Consider the following 23,225-nt stretch of genomic DNA (forward strand, 5'->3'; position numbering starts at 1 on the left):
TAAGACTAAAGAAAATATTTCATCTAACCCACATAGCAATTAATGTGTGGCCACGAGCATTAAATAATATATTTTTTGTTATAATATAAATTGTTACGGTGAAAATAGTTTTGAATCATACTCAAAATTAGTTTACTACGTACGTTTTGGTTTTGAGCCGAGTATGATATTTTTGAAATTATATATATAATGGATCAACACTAGTAAATCTAATTTTTGGAGGATAGTATATTAGCAAGAGTAAATGATTTATTTGGTGATATATACTCCGAAATATCAAACTAAAACAAGCTCCAACATTATTCAAGCTCAATATCAAACTAAAACATGCTCGAAATATATAAATAAATCCATCTGTACAAATATATTTCAAAATATTTTATAACATTTATTCTTGTTTAATTACGTGCTCGATATCTATCTAGTTTTCAAAAGTTGATCCGCAGCCAACATGATTCCCATTTCCTTGGAATAATTGTACAACACTTAACATTGAATTTTCTAGAAATCGAAAAATACCATGAATTGCTCCCATTTAGGCTATATTCGACTAGTCGTTTAACAGAAGCTTTCGAGCGTGAACAGTGAGGTGCACTGGGCAAGTGCGTGCGTGCGTGCGTGCATTGCAAGGCTAAGCGTGCTTGTCTTCGGACGATAACCCCTCGAACGAGGGCTTGCAACTTCACCAGACTTTTCTGAATGCCTTTCTAGCCTGTATAAATATATGCAAACATGCATTATGTTATCATAAGTAATATATGGTTTAGGGCAGGTTTGTCCAATAAGTCTGACCAAAATAGATTTTGATTATCTGTTTATTAAAAGTAGGAATTACTAAAATAATTTGTCATTGTCCGTATTTGGAATCAATTTTTCGCCTGAGTGCTGCCATCTTTTCAAACATATGGATAATATTCAATACTATGTTATGAGATACAAAGGAAGACAAGTTATTACATTAAGAACAAATTTTGACTCATAAAATAATCAAATTTCAATTCAAGCCAACTTACAAGATCATTTTCGTCTTTTCTAACAAAATTCTCTCTATATATATATGTGTGCGCGTGAATAAGTAAGACAACCATATCTTCTCTTGACAAGAAATCTGTACCCATAGTCTCTTCATACAAGATGTTGCTTATTTCATTGCTGAATCTTCCTTTTGTTGTTGTTGTGCACAATCACAATACTAGAATCGCTTTCGTGATCGGATGATGATCGTTGGAAAAGTTTTTTCACGACGATTCGAGATAGAGGTTTTTTCCGTTTCCTGTAATGAAACCCATTTGGCTGTCGGCTTTGAGATTTAAGAATTGTTAAATGTTGGGACTATTCAAGAGTAGAGAGGGGAATGAGTTGAGTGGGTAGCATGTTCTTCTATCATCGTGCATGGATGAATTGTTTGGGTCTTTTGTCGTGTATCTCTCGCGAAATACCTATATTGCCCTTGCTAAACACGTTGTTTTGGATTTCACGGTGGTTCTTAGTTCATATTTCAGGTATGGAACTGAAATTTGAATCAAGAAAGATTTTAAAGTTTGAAATCGGTCATTTTTTTTTGTAGGGAAAAAATAAACTTTTCGATCTATTAACTTGTTACATTTTGAGTTTTGATCGACTAAATATTTAAAATTTTACTTTAGTATAACTTCAAATAAATTGCTAACAATACCGAAATTTTTTTGTAAAGATTGAATTATTATTATTATTTTTTTGAAAAGATTGAATTAGTTTTGGTCTTATCAATGACATGTATTTTGGACCTTCATACAGAAGTAATTGCGTAACTATGCAATATTTTGTGAAAAGTAAAAATAATTTCAACGTCTCGATACCATAAAGATTTGAAGTTGTTTTAAGAACAAATATGCATTTGGACATATATTTTAAAATCGTTTTTATAATTAAAAAGTAGTATGTTTCGATTTTTATCGTTACCTTTATTTCTAAAAATATAAAAAAAAAAACTCTCAATTGTTCTTTGTAGAACACCTTTTTAAAAATATTTCACAAAAAATTTATCCAAACACATGCTTTTATTTTTTATTTGTAAAATACTAAAAATATTTGCTCAGCCGAGCCTTAATTTGTTTTGGTTCAGAAAATGTAGTTGAGATAATTTTCTCCTAATTTTTATTTTCGATTCCTTGAAAAAAAAAAAAAAGAAAAAGAACCGCTAATAAGATGAATATACTTTTTTTAAAGAAATTATTGCAAAATGAATGATAATGCATTCTTTTTCAAATCCAAAAAGTAAACAGTATAAAGTTGACTGTCCTACTTACGCAGTGATTCTATCGATCATGTATGTATGGATTGGGAGGAGGACTCTCCATTCTCATTGATATATCATAAAAAAGTACTTTCATTTTATCTCTTTAAGCTTAGGAAAGTTCTTTAAAAAAACTAGCTTTCTCACGGACTTGTAGCCAATTTTAGAATTCTCAAATTTTTCATATGATTGAATTGAAATGGTAGTTTGATTGCTCACTTTCTTGTTAGCCATTGGACTGTGAGAGATTTTTTTCATTACATGGTAAACAGGTGATTTCGATTGTCATAAAAGATAATCTGAAATCCGATGTTATAAATTAAAATACTTACACTTAATAGATTTTTTTTTTTAAAAAAACAAGAATAAAGAGTTACACCAGATGAGCGTTAAAATTAAAATGGTTAGAAAGTGCAAAGCATGGTTTGTGAATGAAGTGAAAATCAAGCAAGAAAAATTGAACTTTATTGATAAATAAACTATGGAACAATATTTATAAATGAATAAGAATGAAAATATATTATGCGCCTGTACTAATTTGCATAATTTACGATGATTTATAGGAATAGTCAAATTATCCACGTCATACAAGATGGATACGATACAATGCCATGTAACAACACAACTAGTGATGATAAAGAAAATACTAATAGCAAACAAACATTGTGTGTACGTAGGATCTGTGAGGGAATACAAACCACACCTCAAAATTTTCTTTACAAAATCGTGATCAAGCGCAGAGACCGAACACGAAAGATGTTGCTCAGAAACTACATACATAGAGCTGCACCTAGCCAATCTAAAACTACGGATTTATTGAACAAATAGAGAGGCCGTATACGAGTAAGAGGATATCATCAAGCTGGTGTTTCTCGCCGTACAAAAAGAGCATCAAAATACTCTTCTACACAACGGGCAAGAACCGTGTCTCACCAGCCAAGAGTCGATGCAAGGTAGATGAAACAGTGGTGACAATGAGGTAAACTTCGCACGGTCTCCCCTAGCTGAAAGTCCTGCGTATATTTAAAAGCATGGGACAGATTCTTCTAAATCAGTTCAACTTGTCGATAAAAGAAGTCTATATACAAAGAGCTCAAACTTTGGCCAACACTTGAATAATTACAATGGCCTCTTCTGAAATTAGGTGGATATAAATGATACCCACAACGAGTGTAGATGTAGGATGTGTCGTATGCGTAATTGCTTTGTCATAGAAATTACGCAAATTTCATAAATGTCACTATATAGGCCAAAAGTCAAGGTGCACTGATGTAGTTTATCTAACAAGAGACAGATAAAAAGGGAAAGAAATTAGAACAGTACCTGAAGGCAAACAGAACAAGAGACTCCCTCTCCGGAAGTATCAACAATGTCGTCTCTTGCAACCCTTATCTTTGGGAACTTTTCAACTGTGTCTACTAACAAACCATTTGCCCCGCCAGTGTCAAAAATGTCGGGAACGTCTTCAAATGTTGTTTCTACAGCTCCCATCTGATTAACGAAGAAAATTTCGTAAGTCAAAAAAGTAAAAATACTGTCATCCCTATTTCAAAGAAAAGCAATCGAGCACCATAATACCTGACTTTGCACGGCACTTAGCATAGCTGGACCAATACGCTCGCGGACAAGTCTGCCACTTAGAAGGCTCACTATCACATCAATCTGTACAGTCAGATTATCAGCTCCAAACTCAATCAGATTACTAAACATGCTATAAATCTCGAAGATTGAATGCCAGAATTATCACGTCTGCAATTGAATAGTATTGACTCAAGATTATTAATCCATTCAATAGATAAGACTTACCAAATACAGGAGACACTGTATCCCAGATTCATCGGACTGCCACAAAAGAAGTGATGATTCAAAGACTTCGATGGAGTAAACAGCACCGGATATGGCACCAACCGAAGCCCCTCTAACAATCCACTTTCTGTCTCTTGGCCAATAAGCGTCCAGTCATTGCTCCCAATATGGTACCAACTGCATAGCAGGGACAGCTCCTTCATTAGCATAAAGAATAATTCGAGAGAAAGTACTACTAAAGATCAACATCCCTCTAAATTCGGTAGTCGCTGCGTGAGACGTTTCTGAAAAAAATAATCATAAGGTGATTGAAAAATCACCTTTAATCAACTCCAAAAACCTATACAGCACAAAATTCACATCCAAAATCCTACACCACACAATCACAAAGAAAATGAAACTGCATCCTTGGGGTTCTCAGTATGAATGATGGTTTTCTTCACATTCTCTGTCACCCAAGGTCCAAACATAGCCTAAAATTATAATTTCTTTAAATGTTCTAAATCCCCAAATATGCTGAAAACCCCCAATTTGCGGGACATAGCAAAACCTAAACCCTAAAACAATAAAAACCACGGGAGAACAAATCAATGTTAAGGAAAAAACACATTATAATTATGGGGTGGGTGAAACCACCAAACCCCTTGAATCGTGATAACCCACCTGCATTAGAAGCGTACGATCAAACCAAAATCAAGAAATTGAATCTACAACCACTCAAACCAAATGGTTCCAATATGTTGTTTTGTACTTAAGAAGTCTACTACAAACAAAAAATGTTGAAACATATTGGAACCATTTGCAGCAAGGGAGGTGGAAAAGGAGTGTGGATTGGCAGTCCTCACTCACCCAAGGCACCTAAGCATGGCCCTCGTCCCCCTTCTCGTCTAAAATGCACTGAGATGCGCCAAATTGCAGCTGTTCTCTTCCAAGAATCCCCATTTTCTTCAAAATGTTTGGTGCCATCCTTTTTGCCGAAACCTGTCTGCAAATCCTTGGCTTCTATATAGAGCCCTATTCTACGAGGATGAACTGTGCCAAGCGGTTGCGCAAAACAATCTTCGTTGATTTTTGCTGTTTTCTGGTATTATTTTTGTTCCATATATGTGTATAGCTAGAACATTGGCATGATTGCTTTTGGTATAGTTTCTGGAGATTTGGAGTAGGCCCGCCTGGTGAAATTTTTCTAGTCAGTTTAGGTGCTTGTGAATTTTGGGGCCTAAAGATTCTGTTGTCATAGGAAATCCGCCGAATCAATAAGTGGTTGAACTTCTAGAACTTAAATATCATCTTGACCGTCGGTTGAATTACTGTTTGAACAGTCTAAAACACCCTGTGGATCACCAACTACTGCACCAACGTCGAACTGGTTCCGGATACATCAAATCCTGCATCAGCGTCCAATCTTAGTGGATTTGGAGAAAGAGGTTTTCAAACAAAAAAACTTCTTCGGAAGTCATCTAACAAAGATATTGTCCAATCGATTCTGAATTCTCCCAACCGATTATAATGTGCTAGTGCATTAGTAGGGACAATAGATCTAACACAGTAGTCGATTTCAACTGGTTAATAAGACAAGACGAATCTTTAAAATATTTATTTCATTTCATGTTTTCTTATTCTATTAGGGTGTGTTTGGTACAAGTGATGAGATAAATAAATGATTAATTATGCTATAGATAATCAAACATTATGTGATACTATTAAGATTGTTTGGTTCAACATTTTGAATATGTGATTAGCTTTTAAATATTGAGTGAGTCTCATGTGAGACCGTCCCACGGATCATAATCCGTGAGACGGGTCAACTCTACCCATATTCACAATAAAAAGTAATACTCTTAGCATAAAAAGTAATACTTTTTCATGGGTAACCCAAATAAGAGATCCGTCTCACAAATACGACCCGTGAGACCGTCTCACACAAGTTTTTGCGTATTAATAAATTTAATATTATACCCTTGTTAAGTTTACTTATTTGTTGTGCTCAAAGCAATACATAATATTAGATAATAATAATAATAATGTTAATAATAACGATATTAATAATCTCTGAATTAATATGTGTAAATATCATAAAATTAAATATAATAAAAATAAAAATATTATTGATAAGCATAACCAACATTAAAATTTAGTTTTATTATTTTATTAAATATATACAAATAAATTATTTTTTCAAAATAAAAATATATCTTTATATTTTTTAAAGTTTAAATCAAATTAAATAATAATGATATATATTAAATATCAGGATCGACATCTAACGTACAACATTCTAAAATAAATTTTTTATTCAAGGCAAAAACTTGTGTGAGACGGTCTCATGGGTCGTATTTTGTGAGACGGATCTCTATTTGGGTCATCCATGAAAAGTATTACTTTTTATGCTAAGAGTATTACTTTTATTGTGAATATGAGTAGAGTTGACCCGTCTCACAGATTAAGATCCGTGAGACGGTCTCACATAAGACTCACTCTTTATTCAATAAATAATTAACACTCTAAGAAATAAGAGGAGAAAAATGTAATTTATTAAGTTTTGATAGTGTATCTCACTTGATTTGTTAGATTAATAATCAAATAGTTATCTAAAAAATTGGATCTTAAATCGGATCAAAATAATTATTAAAACATCTTAAAATTTTAACCAAATATTGGATAAGTGTTTGACTATTAATCTATCATTGTTTAATCCACTCAACCAAACACACCCTTAGAATATACTTTGAACCTTTCCTATTTTAAATTGATTTTCCATAAACAAAGAACATTTTCATTTACCTAAGAATACAGAGAGAGGGATTCATTTCCTTGTACTAAAAATTGTGCTATGATAACGGTACGGTTTATATTTTGTTTTAAGAGGCACTTTAGGTTTTGTATTTCATGATTCCGGGACAAATATACAATATTTAATAAAAATATTACCACCGCTAAATTTTTAAATGGATGAGCTTATTGAGGACTTCTGAAAACATGTCTTTGATATTTCTTCTTATATAGAAAATTGAATACTTAAATGAGTTTAAATGACATAAAATGCACTCTTATAAAAAATCGGTTTTGCCATTTTCATAAAATAAGAGCAAATACGAAGTATTGTTATTTGTATAAGAGTTCGTTATGTTGTGGCGTTTACATTGTGCCTGAGATGTGATAGAATAATATTAGATACAATCATCACAGGAACACAAAAAATAAGTGATATTTAGAACAAAATGCTACGTGTGTACCATGAATAATCTTATACGACAAAAATCAACTCTTGAACATGTTGAAATCACCTCTATATTCTAGATAGCAGTGCATAGATGAATCAGACCATAATAATAATTCTTAGGGTTGAACCAGTGACAAATACTTGTAGAGCCAATTTTTTCTAATAATTTTTTGGGCTTGAATCAATTAGTACATAAATTATTTAGAACAATTATTACATGTCAATTGACAAAAAACATCTATTTAGTTTAACGTAGATTTCTATCATGATTTTTATTTAATTAAAAGAATATTTTTTGTCAATTGATTTAGAATGATTAAAGCAAATTATAATCTCTATATTATCTAAGAACAGAAGTAACACTCAGGTTTCTTATTCTCACCATATTTTCAAATTTTGAACATCCAATCCTTATCTATATTTTTGAAAGTATAGTTATGTTATACATTAATTATTATTTATTTAAAGTATGGTATTAAAGATAAATCGGCTATTTTTTTAGGAAAAAATTAATATGACAATAGTAATATTTTATTCTTATTTAGATTATTTATTTTTTTAGTAATTTTAGAGTAAGTTTTTTGTTTTTCTTATCTAATCTTGTATTTGAGTTTTATTTAATTCTATCAAAATTTTCTAGCAAAAAGTTAATGTGAAACAATTTGAAATACAAAGATAAGATCTTCTTAATGATAATTTGGAGATAATTATATCATCACCATATGTCAAAATTTTAAAAGTAAAACTTGATATAAATCACCTTATAATCATTAAAGATTTTTCGATTTTTAAAAACATAGGCTTTGTTTTTATAAATAAAAGATATCGGATTTTAAATATCGATTATTTTACTTCTTTGTTTTTTTTTTCGAGATATAAAATATTATTTGTTCCGATATATAAATAAATAAAATTAACCTTTATCTTTTATCTTGATACTAAATACGTATATCCTAATTAAATCCGAGCTGTAATTATATTTGTCGTAGGAAACTAATTCCCCGCTTCATTGCTCTATATATATGCGGGGAGACTAGAACACTGCACTTTTATTTGCTTCCGAACAAGAAAACGGGCGGAGATAGGCGATTTCGATTTCGAGTGGGAATTTTGGGTTTTCTTTAATCGATTCGATTGTGTTGGTGGGTTTGATGTTCAGTTGCCTGACCTATTTTTTTGTTTTCTGCAATGGCTACTGCTTCTGACTCCTCCGCCTCTGTTCAATCTGTAAATTCTGTTATTGATCGCCATTCACGGCTCGCGTCGCCTTGTTCATGTTCGAGTATCTCTGATCAGAAGCACGTTTTGCCTTCTGAAATTTTCCTAAACCAATTAATCGCACCACCTGCTAGTTTCTTGGCCGAGGATGGTCAGGCTGAGGGAAGTGAGAATGTTGGTGTAACCAAGAAGTGTGTTTGGAACAATCCTGCTAATGGTGTTGCTCCGCAGGTTGGTGCTTTGATGGGGACAGCATCTTGGCCTGATTTCTCCAAATCAGCTCGTGCTTCCACGAAGGCTTCTTCGAGTTCGACTGATTCTCTTGAAGAACTCTCTCACGAACCAATCATTCTGTCACAGGTTTATTATTTCTGTCATTGTTGTTCTCTATATTTTGGCCCTTTTAATCTACCTGTTCAATTTATCTGATGTTCTTAGTTGCTTGGGTTTTATTATATATGCTTCTAGTGCTATTATGAACTCGATGATCAAGTTTTCGTACAAGTTAGACTGCTTTCCTTACGAAATTTTCTTTTTGTGAATAATAGGGGACGTCAGTTGACTCTTGGTCTTCACAGGAAGTAGCAACAAATTCAGCTTCGAACCATGAATCTCCTATCCGCCAGTGTTCTCCGGAGCTAGGTGGTGACAGGACAAGTCACAGAAACATAACAGCCAACGGCAGCTTTTCTCAAGCACCAAATTCACACAGTTCTGTGGTTGAAGCGTCTCCTTTTAAGCCAGTGAAGTCCAGCATCTCTTCGGGGGTATCTCCTAGGGACAACACACGTTGGGATGTTGGACAGAGAGGAGGATCTCACAGTGGGCATGAGCCACACCATCCGCGTGGTCCTTTTAGAAGGAACAACAGTGGACCGCAACTTCAAGGGAATGGTTCTTCTAATCATGGCCATGGTAGCAAACGATACCAGGAACGTTGGATTGATGATTGGAGCTATAACCATCAATCTTTTGGCAGCAGAGTAAACCTTGCACCCCAGCAGAGTGTCGCCTCTCGGCCCTTCATACGTGGTCCAGTTTTCAAGTGCTCCTTTTATTCCTCCACCTCCCCCTGTGGGTGCGCGGCCCTATGGTCCCCCAGTGTTCTACAATGGTGAGGTTTGCTGCTTTGAGATACTTGCTTCTGTAGATTATCTTGCGTGCTAATTATATTTTGTTTCAATTTGCAGATGCTTCATCTTTTACGTATTTTGCTCTTGGACCCCACCCAGGTTCACCCGGGCACATGCCTATGTTTCCATATGCACCAATGTCGTCTCCCATACCTGATCCTCACTTGCCTTCCAAAATTGTGAAACAGATAGATTATTATTTTGGTATGTTATTTTTGTTATGCATACTAAATGATTCATCCGCTCATTGCTGTCTATTTGCGCATGGTATCAACGCTTGGATTTTCACATGTATCTTGCAGTGATGATAATTTGGTGAAGGACACATATTTGCGCCAGAAAATGGATGTGGATGGATGGGTTCCCATAACTTAATAGCAAGCTTTAAGAAAGTAAGTCGGTCAAATTAATGAAAAATTTCCTGCTTATGCTTATTTCTTTATCCATTTTATTTAAACTTAAACTTGCGATTCTTTTTTGATTGTTGGTACATAGAAGAGAAATTTTGAGGCTCTAGATCAGAAAGTTGAAAATATCAAAAGCTTGATTCTTTAATTGGAATTTAGTGAGCAATATAGGTTAAGAATTTTGAAATGTTTCGGTTTTGTTAGATTATTCTTGGATGAAATAAAAGACAATTGATATCTAACTGTAATACGCTTGAGTTATCAGAAGATTTATATTGATATGGAAATGGTAAATTTGTATGACCAAGAATGCACATTAGAATCATGGTACACTCTTTTTAGTTGGTTTCATTAGGTAACAATGATACTATTTTGAGAATGAAGTAGCTTGGACGGGTTAGTTATTCATGTAAGTTGTCTTTGGAGTGGAATTTGGAGATGCCTGATCGGATCAAACGCATCTCTGGCTGAAAATCTGCCTGCCATGATTTGAAACACCAAATCGACTGTTAGTGCTGCCATTTAACCTCTTATCATAGTCACAGAGGCAGCTGGATATTTTATGGCTGATCATATCAAACTTTTAAATGATTGCCACCTATTACGATGAGAACTTAACTATGAATACTAATATTATACATTCTCCAATTTTTCAGATTAGGGAGCTGACAGACAATGTCCAACTTATATTGGATGCTTTGCGAGCTTCGAATGTGGTGGAAATACAGGTGAAATGTATCGCATATTTGATCCTCGCAATACCACTTTTCTTATAGTAAATCTTTTACTAGTAGTGTAGTCCAAAATTTTACTGAAAAACAAGTGAATATGCGATTAACTTATGAGCAAAATCTGCTAATATCCCCTTTTCAGCTTTCTCATGCGACTTGTTCTATATATCTATAGACTTGTTATCCTTTGGGTATTTTGTAGACATTTCATCCCACGACATGCACTTTAGATAGAGTATTGGTGGTTTCTAACTCATCTAGGCGATTTTTTTCTTACTCTTGCAGGGAGAAAAGGTGAGGAGGAAGGGTAATTGGAGAAAATGGATAATGCCAACCTTCTTGTATTCTACATGATCAAGTCCTCAATTTCTTTAATGAGCAATATAGGTTAAGAAGTAAAATCATTGAACGAGGAAACAACTGGTTCTTTAGTGGTTTTTTTAAAGTACAATTGTGCATTTTACGATGTCCTTTTACCAAGTACTCTAATATTTGCCAAAAATATTAATTTCCCGTCAAAATGTTATTTCTAAAAAAGAAAAGATATATCATTAATATTGAAATATATGTACTACAATAATGATATTTCAATTATTGTTTGTATTGATTATATCAATTCATTTAGTTCAAATTTGAATTTAATTCATTTTATATTAATTAAAATATAATTTATATATTATATATGTTTTATTATTTTTTTATTCAAATTGAAACTAAACTTAGTGAAAATATAAACTAAATTAAATTTTTTACATTGATTATATCAATCAATTTAATTTGTGATATGATTTGTGTTACTATGATATATTTAATTTTTATTACAAACTGTATAAATAAATTTTAAACACAAATGATTGCAATGTTATATATATATATATATCACTCATCCATTCGATGTGTAATTTTTCTATATTTCATCACATCCAATAGATGAGTGACACCTCATCGGTGCTCACAAAAGTGTGTACGGTAGGTGTGGCAAGATATCAAAATTAATTATATATGTGTGTGTGTACTGTAATAAATGACCACTTTAATTATTGTTTGCATTGATTATATCAATTCATTTAATTCAATTTTGAATTTATTTAATTTTTGTATTAATTCAAATGTAATTTATGTATTATATGTTTTTTATTTTTTTACTCAAATTGAAACTAATCGAAGATAGCCTAAATTGGGGCAATCCATGGTATTTTCGATTTCTAGATAATTCAATGTTAAGTGTTGTACAATTATTCCAAGGAAATGGGAATCATGCTGGCTGCGGATCAACTTTTGAAAACTAGATAGATATCGAGCACATAATTAAACAAGAATAAAATGTTAAAAATATTTTGAAATATATTTATACAGATGGATTTATTTATATATTTCGAGCATGTTTTAGTTTGATATTTTGAGTATAAGAATAATGTGGGAGCATGTTTTAGTTTGATATTTCGGAGAATATATCACCCAAATAATCATATACTCTTGCTAATATACTATCCTCCAAAAATTAGATTTACTAGTATTTATCCATTATATACTATCCTCCAAAAATTAGATTAACTTAAGAGCAAAATCTGTTAATATCCCCTTTTCAGCTTTCTCATCCGACTTGTTCTATATATCTATATATCCTTCGGGGTATTTTGTAGACTTTTCATCTCACAACATGCACTTTAGAGAGAGCATCGGTGCTTTCTAACTTATCTAGGCGATTTTTGTTCTTACTCTTGCAGGGAGGAAAGGTGAGGAGGAAGGGTAAACTGGAGAAAAGGGATAATTCCACAACCATCATGTTTCCTACAGAATCAAGTCCTCATTCTCTCAATATTTCTAGTCTGCATATAAATGATGAAAAGACAAACACGTAGTTTCTAGCGATACTATTATCATAAGTGGGGACTTTGAAACACACAAAACTCTATATTTAGGCTGGCTTTGTCAGAGTTTGTGGTGGGTCTCTAACTCATCTAGGCGATTTTTTTTTCTTACTCTTGCAGGTAGAATAGGTGAGTAGGAAGGGTTACTGGAGAAAATGGATTAATGCCAACTATCCTGTATTCTACAGGATCAAGTCCTCAATCTCTCAATATTTCTAATCTGCATATACATGATAAAAAAGACTAACACAATTTCTAGCTATATTGTAGCCACCGTCGGAAGATATTGGTTTACTTCCACTTATTCTTATAGTCGTTGGTAATTAGTTGGATTCGGGATTGTCCAGAGTCTATTGCCTCTCTTTTTTTATTTTTTTTTCCCCAGAAACATCTTATATTATATTGAAATGTTGGATATGAATATTTTCTGTTTGGTTTTTATGTGATTTATTTTTACTAATTGCATCTTTATCACTTGCAAAAATTATAGATATTTTCAATAAAAATATTTGAAAATCTATAAAGTAAGACTAAAGAAAATATTTCATCTACCCACATAGCAATTAAGTGTGTGGCCACGAGCATTAAATAATATATTTTTTGTTATAATATAAAATGTTACGGTGAAAATAGTTTGAATCATACTCAAAATTAGTTTACTACGTACGTTTTGGTTTGAGCCGAGTATGATATTTTTGAAATTATATATATAATGGATCAACACTAGTAAATCTAATTTTTGGAGGATAGTATATAGCAAGAGTAAATGATTTATTTGGTGATATATACTCCAGAAATATCAAACTAAAACAAGCTCCAACCTTATTCAAGCTCAATATCAAACTAAAACATGCTCGAAATATATAAATAAATCCATCTGTACAAATTATTTCAAAATATTTTATAACGTTTATTCTTGTTTAATTACGTGCTCGATATCTATCTAGTTTTCAAAAGTTGATCCGCAGCCAACATGATTCCCATGTTCCTTGGAATAATTGTACAACACTTAACATTGAATTTTCTAGAAATCGAAAAATACCATGAATTGCTCCCATTTAGGCTATATTCGACTAGTCGTTTAACATAAGCTTTCGAGCGTGAACAGTGAGGTGCACTGGGCAAGTGCGTGCGTGCGTGCGTGCATTGCAAGGCTAAGCGTGCTTGTCTTCGACGATAACCCCTCGAACGAGGGCTTGCAACTTCACCAGACCTTTCTGAATGCCTTTCTAGCCTTATAAATATATGCAAACATGCATTATGTTATCATAAGTAATATATGGTTTAGGGGCATGTTTGTCCAATAAGTCTGACCAAAATAGATTTTGATTATCTGTTTATTAAAAGTAGGAATTACTAAAATAATTTGTCATTGTCCGTATTGGAATCAATTTTTCGCCTGAGTGCTGCCATCTTTTCAAACATATGGATATATTCAATACTATGTTATGAGATACAAAGGAAGACAAGTTATTACATTAAGAACAAATTTTGACTCATAAAATAATCAAATTTCAATTCAGAAGCCAAATTACAAGATCATTTTCGTCTTTTCTAACAAAATTCCTTCTATATATATATGTGTGCGCGTGAATAAGTAAGACAACCATATCTTCTCTTGACAAGAAATCTGTACCCATAAGTCCTCTTCATACAAGATGTTGCTTATTTCATTGCTGAATCTTCCTTTTGTTGTTGTTGTGCACAATCACAATACTAGAATCGCTTTCCGTGATCGGATGATGATCGTTGGAAAAGTTTTTCACGACGATTCGAGATAGAGGTTTTTTTCCGTTTCCTGTAATGAAACCCATTTTGGCTGTCGGCTTTGAGATTTAAGCATTGTTAAATGTTGGGACTATTCAAGAGTAGAGAGGGGAATGAGTTGAGTGGGTAGCATGTTCTTCTATCATCGTGCTATGGATGAATTGTTTGGGTCTTTTGTCGTGTAGTCTCTCGCGAAATACCTATATTGCCCTTGCTAAAACACGTTTGTTTTGGGATTTCACGGTGGTTCTTAGTTCATTTCAGGTATGGAACTGAAATTTGAATCAAGAAAGATTTTAAAGTTGAAATCGGTCATTTTTTTTTGTAGGGAAAAAATAAACTTTTCGATCTATTAACTTGTTACATTTTGAGTTTGATCGACTAAATATTTAAAATTTTACTTTAGTATAACTTCAAATAAATTGCTAACAATACCGAATTTTTTTTGTAAAGATTGAATTATGTATTATTATTTTTTTTGAAAAGATTGAATTAGTTTTGGTCTTATCAATGACATGTATTTTGGACCTCATACAGAAGTAATTGCGTAACTATGCAATATTTTGTGAAAAGTAAAATAATTTCAACGTCTCGATACCATAAAGATTTGAAGTTGTTTTAAGAACAAATATGCATTTGGACATATATTTTAAAATCGTTGTTATAATTAAAAAGTAGTATGTTTCGATTTTTATCGTTACCTTTATTTCTAAAAATATAAAAAAAAAAACTCTCAATTGTTCTTTGTAGAACACCTTTTTAAAAATATTTCACAAAAAATTTATCCAAACACATGCTTTTATTTTTTATTTGTAAAATACTAAAAATATTTGCTCAGCCGAGCCTTAATTTGTTTTGGTTCAGAAAATGTAGTTGAGATAATTGTTCTCCTAATTTTTATTTTCGATTCCTTGAAAAAAAAAAAAAAGAAAAAGAACCGCTAATAAGATGAATATACTTTTTTTTAAAGAAATTATTGCAAAATGAATGATAATGCATTCTTTTCAAATCCAAAAGTAAACAGTATAAGTTGACTGTCCTACTTACGCAGTGATTCTATCGATCATGTATGTATGGATTGGGAGGAGGACTCTCCATTCTCATTGATATATCATAAAAAGTACTTTCATTTTATCTCTTTAGCTTAGGAAAGTTCTTTAAAAAAACTAGCTTTCTCACGACTTGTAGCCAATTTTAGAATTCTCAAATTTTTCATATGATTGAATTGAAATGGTAGTTTGATTGCTCACTTTCTTGTTAGCCATTGGACTGTGAGAGATTTTTTTCATTACATGGTAAACAGGTGATTTCGATTGTCATAAAAGATAATCTGAAATCCGATGTTATAAATTAAAATACTTACACTTAATAGATTTTTTTTTTAAAAAAAAACAAGAATAAAGAGTTACACCAGATGAGCGTTAAAATTAAAATGGTTAGAAAGTGCAAAGCATGGTTGTGAATGAAGTGAAAATCAAGCAAGAAAAATTGAACTTTATTGATAAATAACTATGGAACATATTTATAAATGAATAAGAATGAAAATATATTATGCGCCTGTACTAATTTGCATAATTTACGATGATTTATAGGAATAGTCAAATTATCCACGTCATACAAGATGGATACGATACAATGCCATGTAACAACACAACTAGTGATGATAAAGAAATACTAATAGCAAACAAACATTGTGTGTACGTAGGATCTGTGAGGGAATACAAACCACACCTCAAAATTTTCTTTACAAAATCGTGATCAAGCGCAGAGACCGAACACGAAAGATGTTGCTCAGAAACTACATACATAGAGCTGCACCTAGCCAATCTAAAACTACGGATTTATTGAACAAATAGAGAGGCCGTATACGAGTAAGAGGATATCATCAAGCTGGTGTTTCTCGCCGTACAAAAAGAGCATCAAAATACTCTTCTACACAACGGGCAAGAACCGTGTCTCACCGCCAAGAGTCGATGCAAGGTAGATGAAACAAGTGGTGACAATGAGGTAAACTTCGCACGGTCTCCCCTAGCTGAAAGTCCTGCGTATATTTAAAAGCATGGGACAGATTCTTCTAAATCAGTTCAACTTGTCGATAAAAGAAGTCTATATACAAAGAGCTCAAACTTTGGCCAACACTTGAATAATTACAATGGCCTCTTCTGAAATTAGGTGGATATAAATGAATACCCACAACGAGTGTAGATGTAGGATGTGTCGTATGCGTAATTGCTTTGTCATAGAAATTACGCAAATTTCATAAATGTCACTATATAGGCCAAAAGTCAAGGTGCACTGATGTAGTTTATCTAACAAGAGACAGATAAAAAGGGAAAGAAATTAGAACAGTACCTGAAGGCAAACAGAACAAGAGACTCCCTCTCCGGAAGTATCAACAATGTCGTCTCTTGCAACCCTTATCTTTGGGAACTTTTCAACTGTGTCTACTAACAAACCATTTGCCCCGCCAGTGTCAAAAATGTCGGGAACGTCTTCAAATGTTGTTTCTACAGCTCCCATCTGATTAACGAAGAAAATTTCGTAAGTCAAAAAAGTAAAAATACTGTCATCCCTATTTCAAAGAAAAGCAATCGAGCAGCATAATACCTGACTTTGCACGGCACTTAGCATAGCTGGACCAATACGCTCGCGGACAAGTCTGCCACTTAGAAGGCTCACTATCACATCAATCTGTACAGTCAGATTATCAGCTCCAAACTCAATCAGATTACTAAACATGCTATAAATCTCGAAGATTGAATGCCAGAATTATCACGTCTGCAATTGAATAGTATTGACTCAAGATTATTAATCCATTCAATAGATAAGACTTACCAAATACAGGAGACACTGTATCCCAGATTCATCGGACTGCCACAAAAGAAGTGATGATTCAAAGACTTCGATGGAGTAAACAGCACCGGATATGGCACCAACCGAAGCCCCTCTAACAAATCCACTTTCTGTCTCTTGGCCAATAAGCGCTCCAGTCATTGCTCCCAATATGGTACCAACTGCATAGCAGGGACAGCTCCTTCATTAGCATAAAGAATAATTCGAGAGAAAGTACTACTAAAGATCAACATCCCTCTAAAATTCGGTAGTCGCTGCGTGAGACGTTTCTGAAAAAAATAATCATAAGGTGATTGAAAAATCACCTTTAATCAACTCCAAAAACCTATACAGCACAAAATTCACATCCAAAATCCTACACCACACAATCACAAAGAAAATGAAAACTGCATCCTTGGGGTTCTCAGTATGAATGATGGTTTTCTTCACATTCTCTGTCACCCAAGGTCCAAACATAGCCTAAAATTAATTTCTTTAAATGTTCTAAATCCCCAAATATGCTGAAAACCCCCAATTTGCGGGACATAGCAAAAACCTAAACCCTAAAACAATAAAAACCACGGGAGAACAAATCAATGTTAAGGAAAAAACACATTATAATTATGGGGTGGGTGAAACCACCAAACCCCTTGAATCGTGATAACCCACCTGCATTAGAAGCGTACGATCAAACCAAAATCAAGAAATTGAATCTACAACCACTCAAACCAAATGGTTCCAATATGTTGTTTGTACTTAAGAAGTCTACTACAAACAAAAAATGTTGAAACATATTGGAACCATTTGCAGCAAGGGAGGTGGAAAAGGAGTGTGGATTGGCAGTCCTCACTCACCCAAGGCACCTAAGCATGGCCCTCGTCCCCCTTCTCGTCTAAAATGCACTGAGATGCGCCAAATTGCAGCTGTTCTCTTCCAAGAATCCCCATTTTCTTCAAAATGTTTGGTGCCATCCTTTTTGCCGAAACCTGTCTGCAAATCCTTGGCTTCTAATAGAGCCCTATTCTACGAGGATGAACTGTGCCAAGCGGTTGCGCAAAACAATCTTCGTTGATTTTTGCTGTTTTCTGGTATTATTTTTGTTCCATATATGTGTATAGCTAGAACATTGGCATGATTGCTTTTGGTATAGTTTCTGGAGATTTGGAGTAGGCCCGCCTGGTGAAATTTTTCTAGTCAGTTTAGGTGCTTGTGAATTTTGGGGCCTAAAGATTCTGTTGTCATAGGAAATCCGCCGAATCAATAAGTGGTTGAACTTCTAGAACTTAAATATCATCTTGACCGTCGGTTGAATTACTGTTTGAACAGTCTAAAACACCCTGTGGATCACCAACTACTGCACCAACGTCGAACTGGTTCCAGGATACATCAAATCCTGCATCAACGTCCAATCTTAGTGGATTTGGAGAAAGAGGTTTTCAAACAAAAAAACTTCTTCGGAAGTCATCTAACAAAGATATTGCCAATCGATTCTGAATTCTCCCAACCGATTATAATGTGCTAGTGCATTAGTAGGGACAATAGATCTAACACAGTAGTCGATTTCAACTGGTTAATAAGACAAGACGAATCTTTAAAATATTTATTTCATTTCATGTTTCTTATTCTATTAGGGTGTGTTTGGTACAAGTGATGAGATAAATAAATGATTAATTATGCTATAGATAATCAAACATTATGTGATACTATTAAGATTGTTTGGTTCAACATTTTGAATATGTGATTAGCTTTTAAATATTGAGTGAGTCTCATGTGAGACCGTCCCACGGATCATAATCCGTGAGACGGGTCAACTCTACCCATATTCACAATAAAAAGTAATACTCTTAGCATAAAAAGTAATACTTTTTCATGGGTAACCCAAATAAGAGATCCGTCTCACAAATACGACCCGTGAGACCGTCTCACACAAGTTTTTGCGTATTAATAAATTTAATATTATACCCTTGTTAAGTTTACTTATTTGTTGTGCTCAAAGCAATACATAATATTAGATAATTAATAATAATGTTAATAATGACGATATTAATAATCTTGAATTAATATGTGTAAATATCATAAAATTAAATATAATAAAAATAAAAATATTATTGATAAGCATAACCAACATTAAAATTTAGTTTTTATTATTTTATTAAAATATATACAAATAAATTATTTTTTTCAAAATAAAAATATATCTTTATATTTTTTAAAGTTTAAATCAAATTAAATAATAATGATATATTAAATATCAGGATCGACATCTAACGTACAACATTCTAAAATAAATTTTTTATTCAAGGCAAAAACTTGTGTGAGACGGTCTCATGGGTCGTATTTTGTGAGACGGATCTCTATTTGGGTCATCCATGAAAAAGTATTATTTTTATGCTAAGAGTATTACTTTTATTGTGAATATGAGTAGGGTTGACCCGTCTCACAGATTAAGATCCGTGAGACGGTCTCACATAAGACTCACTCTTTATTCAATAAATAACTTAACACTCTAAGAAATAAGAGGAGAAAAATGTAATTTATTAAGTTTTGATAGTGTATCTCACTTGATTTGTTAGATTAATATCAAATAGTTATCTAAAAAATTGGATCTTAAATCGGATCAAAATGATTATTAAAACATCTTAAAATTTTAACCAAATATTGGATAAGTGTTTGACTATTAATCTATCATTGTTTAATCCACTCAACCAAACACACCCTTAGAATATACTTTGAACCTTTCCTATTTTAAATTGATTTTCCATAAACAAAGAACATTTTCATTTACCTAAGAATACAGAGAGAGGGATTCATTTCCTTGTACTAAAATTGTGCTATGATAACGGTACGGTTTATATTTTGTTTTAAGAGGCACTTTAGGTTTTGTATTTCATGATTCCGGGACAAATATACATATTTAATAAAAATTTACCACCAAATTTTTAAATGGATGAGCTTATTGAGGACTTCTGAAAACATGTCTTTGATATTTCTTCTTATATAGAAAATTGAACACTTAAATGAGTTTATAATGACATAAAATGCACTCTTATAAAAATCGGTTTTGCCATTTTCATAAAATAAGAGCAAATACGAAGTATTTGTTAGTTGATATAAGAGTTCGTTATGTTGTGGCGTTTACATGTGCATGAGATGTGATAGAATAATATTAGATACAATCATCAACAGGAACACAAAAAAATAAGTGATATTTAGAACAAAATGCTACGTGTGTACCATGAATAATCTTATACGACAAAAATCAACTCTTGAACATGTTGAAATCACCTCTATATTCTAGATAGCAGTGCATAGATGAATCAGACCATAATAATAATTCTTAGGGTTGAACTAGTGACAAATACTTGTAGAGCCAATTTTTTCTAATAATTTTTTGGGCTTGAATCAATTAGTACATAAATTATTTAGAACAATTATTACATGTCAATTGACAAAAAAAATCTATTTAGTTTAACGTAGATTTCTATCATGATTTTTATTTAATTAAAAGAATATTTTTGTCAATTGATTTAGAATGATTAAAGCAAATTATAATCTCTATATTATCTAAGAACAGAAGTAACACTCATGTTCTTATTCTCACCATATTTTCAAATTTTGAACATCCAATCCTTATCTATATTTTTGAAAGTATAGTTATGTTATACATTAATTATTATTTATTTAAAGTATGGTATTAAAGATAAATCGGCTATTTTTTTAGGAAAAAATTAATATGACAATAGTAAATATTTTTTCTTATTTAGATTATTTATTTTTTAGTAATTTTAGAGTAAGTTTTTTGTTTTTCTTATCTAATCTTGTATTTGAGTTTTATTTAATTCTATCAAAATTTTCTAGCAAAAAGTTAATGTGAAACAATTTGAAATACAAAGATAAGATCTTCTTAATGATAATTTGGAGATAAATTATATCATCACCATATGTCAAAATTTTAAAAGTAAAACTTGATATAAATCACCTTATAAATCATTAAAGATTTTTCGATTTTTAAAAACATAGGCTTTGTTTTTATAAATAAAAGATATCGGATTTTAAATATCGATTATTTTACTTCTTTGTTTTTTTTCGAGATATAAAATATTATTTGTTCCGATATATAAATAAATAAAATTAACCTTTATCTTTTTATCTTGATACTAAATACGTATATCCTAATTAAATCCGAGCTGTAATTATATTTGTCGTAGGAAACTAATTCCCCGCTTCATTGCTCTATATATATGCGGGGAGACTAGAACACTGCACTTTTATTTGCTTCCGAACAAGAAAACGGGCGGAGATAGGCGATTTCGATTTCGAGTGGGAATTTTTGGGTTTTCTTTAATCGATTCGATTGTGTTGGTGGGTTTGATGTTCAGTTGCCTGACCTATTTTTTTGTTTTCTGCAATGGCTACTGCTTCTGACTCCTCCGCCTCTGTTCAATCTGTAAATTCTGTTATTGATCGCCATTCACGGCTCGCGTCGCCTTGTTCATGTTCGAGTATCTCTGATCAGAAGCACGTTTTGCCTTCTGAAATTTTCCTAAACCAATTAATCGCACCACCTGCTAGTTTCTTGGCCGAGGATGGTCAGGCTGAGGGAAGTGAGAATGTTGGTGTAACCAAGAAGTGTGTTTGGAACAATCCTGCTAATGGTGTTGCTCCGCAGGTTGGTGCTTTGATGGGGACAGCATCTTGGCCTGATTTCTCCAAATCAGCTCGTGCTTCCACGAAGGCTTCTTCGAGTTCGACTGATTCTCTTGAAGAACTCTCTCACGAACCAATCATTCTGTCACAGGTTTATTATTTCTGTCATTGTTGTTCTCTATATTTTGGCCCTTTTAATCTACCTGTTCAATTTATCTGATGTTCTTAGTTGCTTGGGTTTTATTATATATGCTTCTAGTGCTATTATGAACTCGATGATCAAGTTTTCGTACAAGTTAGACTGCTTTCCTTACGAAATTTTCTTTTTGTGAATAATAGGGGACGTCAGTTGACTCTTGGTCTTCACAGGAAGTAGCAACAAATTCAGCTTCGAACCATGAATCTCCTATCCGCCAGTGTTCTCTAGGTGGTGACAGGACAAGTCACAGAAACATAACAGCCAACGGCAGCTTTTCTCAAGCACCAAATTCACACAGTTCTGTGGTTGAAGCGTCTCCTTTTAAGCCAGTGAAGTCCAGCATCTCTTCGGGGGTATCTCCTAGGGACAACACACGTTGGGATGTTGGACAGAGAGGAGGATCTCACAGTGGGCATGAGCCACACCATCCGCGTGGTCCTTTTAGAAGGAACAACAGTGGACCGCAACTTCAAGGGAATGGTTCTTCTAATCATGGCCATGGTAGCAAACGATACCAGGAACGTTGGATTGATGATTGGAGCTATAACCATCAATCTTTTGGCAGCAGAGTAAACCTTGCACCCCAGCAGAGTGTCGCCTCTCGGCCCTTCATACGTGGTCCAGTTTCAAGTGCTCCTTTTATTCCTCCACCTCCCCCTGTGGGTGCGCGGCCCTATGGTCCCCCAGTGTTCTACAATGGTGAGGTTTGCTGCTTTGAGATACTTGCTTCTGTAGATTATCTTGCGTGCTAATTATATTTTGTTTCAATTTGCAGATGCTTCATCTTTTACGTATTTTGCTCTTGGACCCCACCCAGGTTCACCCGGGCACATGCCTATGTTTCCATATGCACCAATGTCGTCTCCCATACCTGATCCTCACTTGCCTTCCAAAATTGTGAAACAGATAGATTATTATTTTTGGTATGTTATTTTGTTATGCATACTAAATGATTCATCCGCTCATTGCTGTCTATTTGCGCATGGTATCAACGCTTGGATTTTCACATGTATCTTGCAGTGATGATAATTTGGTGAAGGACACATATTTGCGCCAGAAAATGGATGTGGATGGATGGGTTCCCATAAACTTAATAGCAAGCTTTAAGAAAGTAAG

General features: G+C 33.2%; 3 protein-coding genes and 1 pseudogene across 3 annotated transcripts in view; 2 read left to right on the forward strand and 2 right to left on the reverse strand.

Moving 5' to 3' along the window:
* Positions 1 to 3,442: 3,442 nt before the first annotated feature.
* LOC142539922 (NEP1-interacting protein 1-like) lies at positions 3,443 to 4,551 on the reverse strand (annotated as a pseudogene).
* A 3,941-nt stretch (positions 4,552 to 8,492) lies between these two features.
* On the forward strand, positions 8,493 to 12,655 carry LOC142540076 (la-related protein 1C-like). The gene is made up of 7 exons (XM_075645972.1): positions 8,493 to 8,882; positions 9,071 to 9,596; positions 9,713 to 9,859; positions 9,977 to 10,047; positions 10,719 to 10,790; positions 11,079 to 11,087; positions 12,521 to 12,655. Exons 1-7 carry the CDS (start codon positions 8,493 to 8,495, stop codon positions 12,653 to 12,655), a joined length of 1,350 nt encoding a protein of 449 aa, XP_075502087.1.
* Positions 12,656 to 16,109: 3,454 nt separating this feature from the next.
* On the reverse strand, positions 16,110 to 17,706 carry LOC142524921 (NEP1-interacting protein 1-like). Its single transcript, XM_075629108.1, is given in 5 exon segments — positions 16,110 to 16,394; positions 16,397 to 16,472; positions 16,784 to 16,951; positions 17,039 to 17,122; positions 17,267 to 17,706. Coding segments are annotated over 5 exon segments (531 nt in total). The 5' UTR covers positions 17,426 to 17,706; the 3' UTR covers positions 16,110 to 16,350.
* Positions 17,707 to 21,671: 3,965 nt separating this feature from the next.
* Positions 21,672 to 23,225, forward strand: part of LOC142540642 (la-related protein 1C-like) — a 1,668-nt gene continuing 114 nt past the window's right edge. Inside the window, exons 1-4 of the mRNA XM_075646945.1 lie at positions 21,672 to 22,061; positions 22,250 to 22,808; positions 22,885 to 23,032; positions 23,130 to 23,220. Of these exons, the coding sequence (XP_075503060.1) occupies positions 21,672 to 22,061; positions 22,250 to 22,808; positions 22,885 to 23,032; positions 23,130 to 23,220 (1,188 nt within the window). The remainder of the gene's footprint in view (positions 22,062 to 22,249; positions 22,809 to 22,884; positions 23,033 to 23,129; positions 23,221 to 23,225) is intronic.

Source organism: Primulina tabacum, chromosome 1 (assembly GCF_025594145.1).
Source record: "Primulina tabacum isolate GXHZ01 chromosome 1, ASM2559414v2, whole genome shotgun sequence".
Taxonomy (NCBI): Eukaryota; Viridiplantae; Streptophyta; class Magnoliopsida; order Lamiales; family Gesneriaceae; genus Primulina; species Primulina tabacum.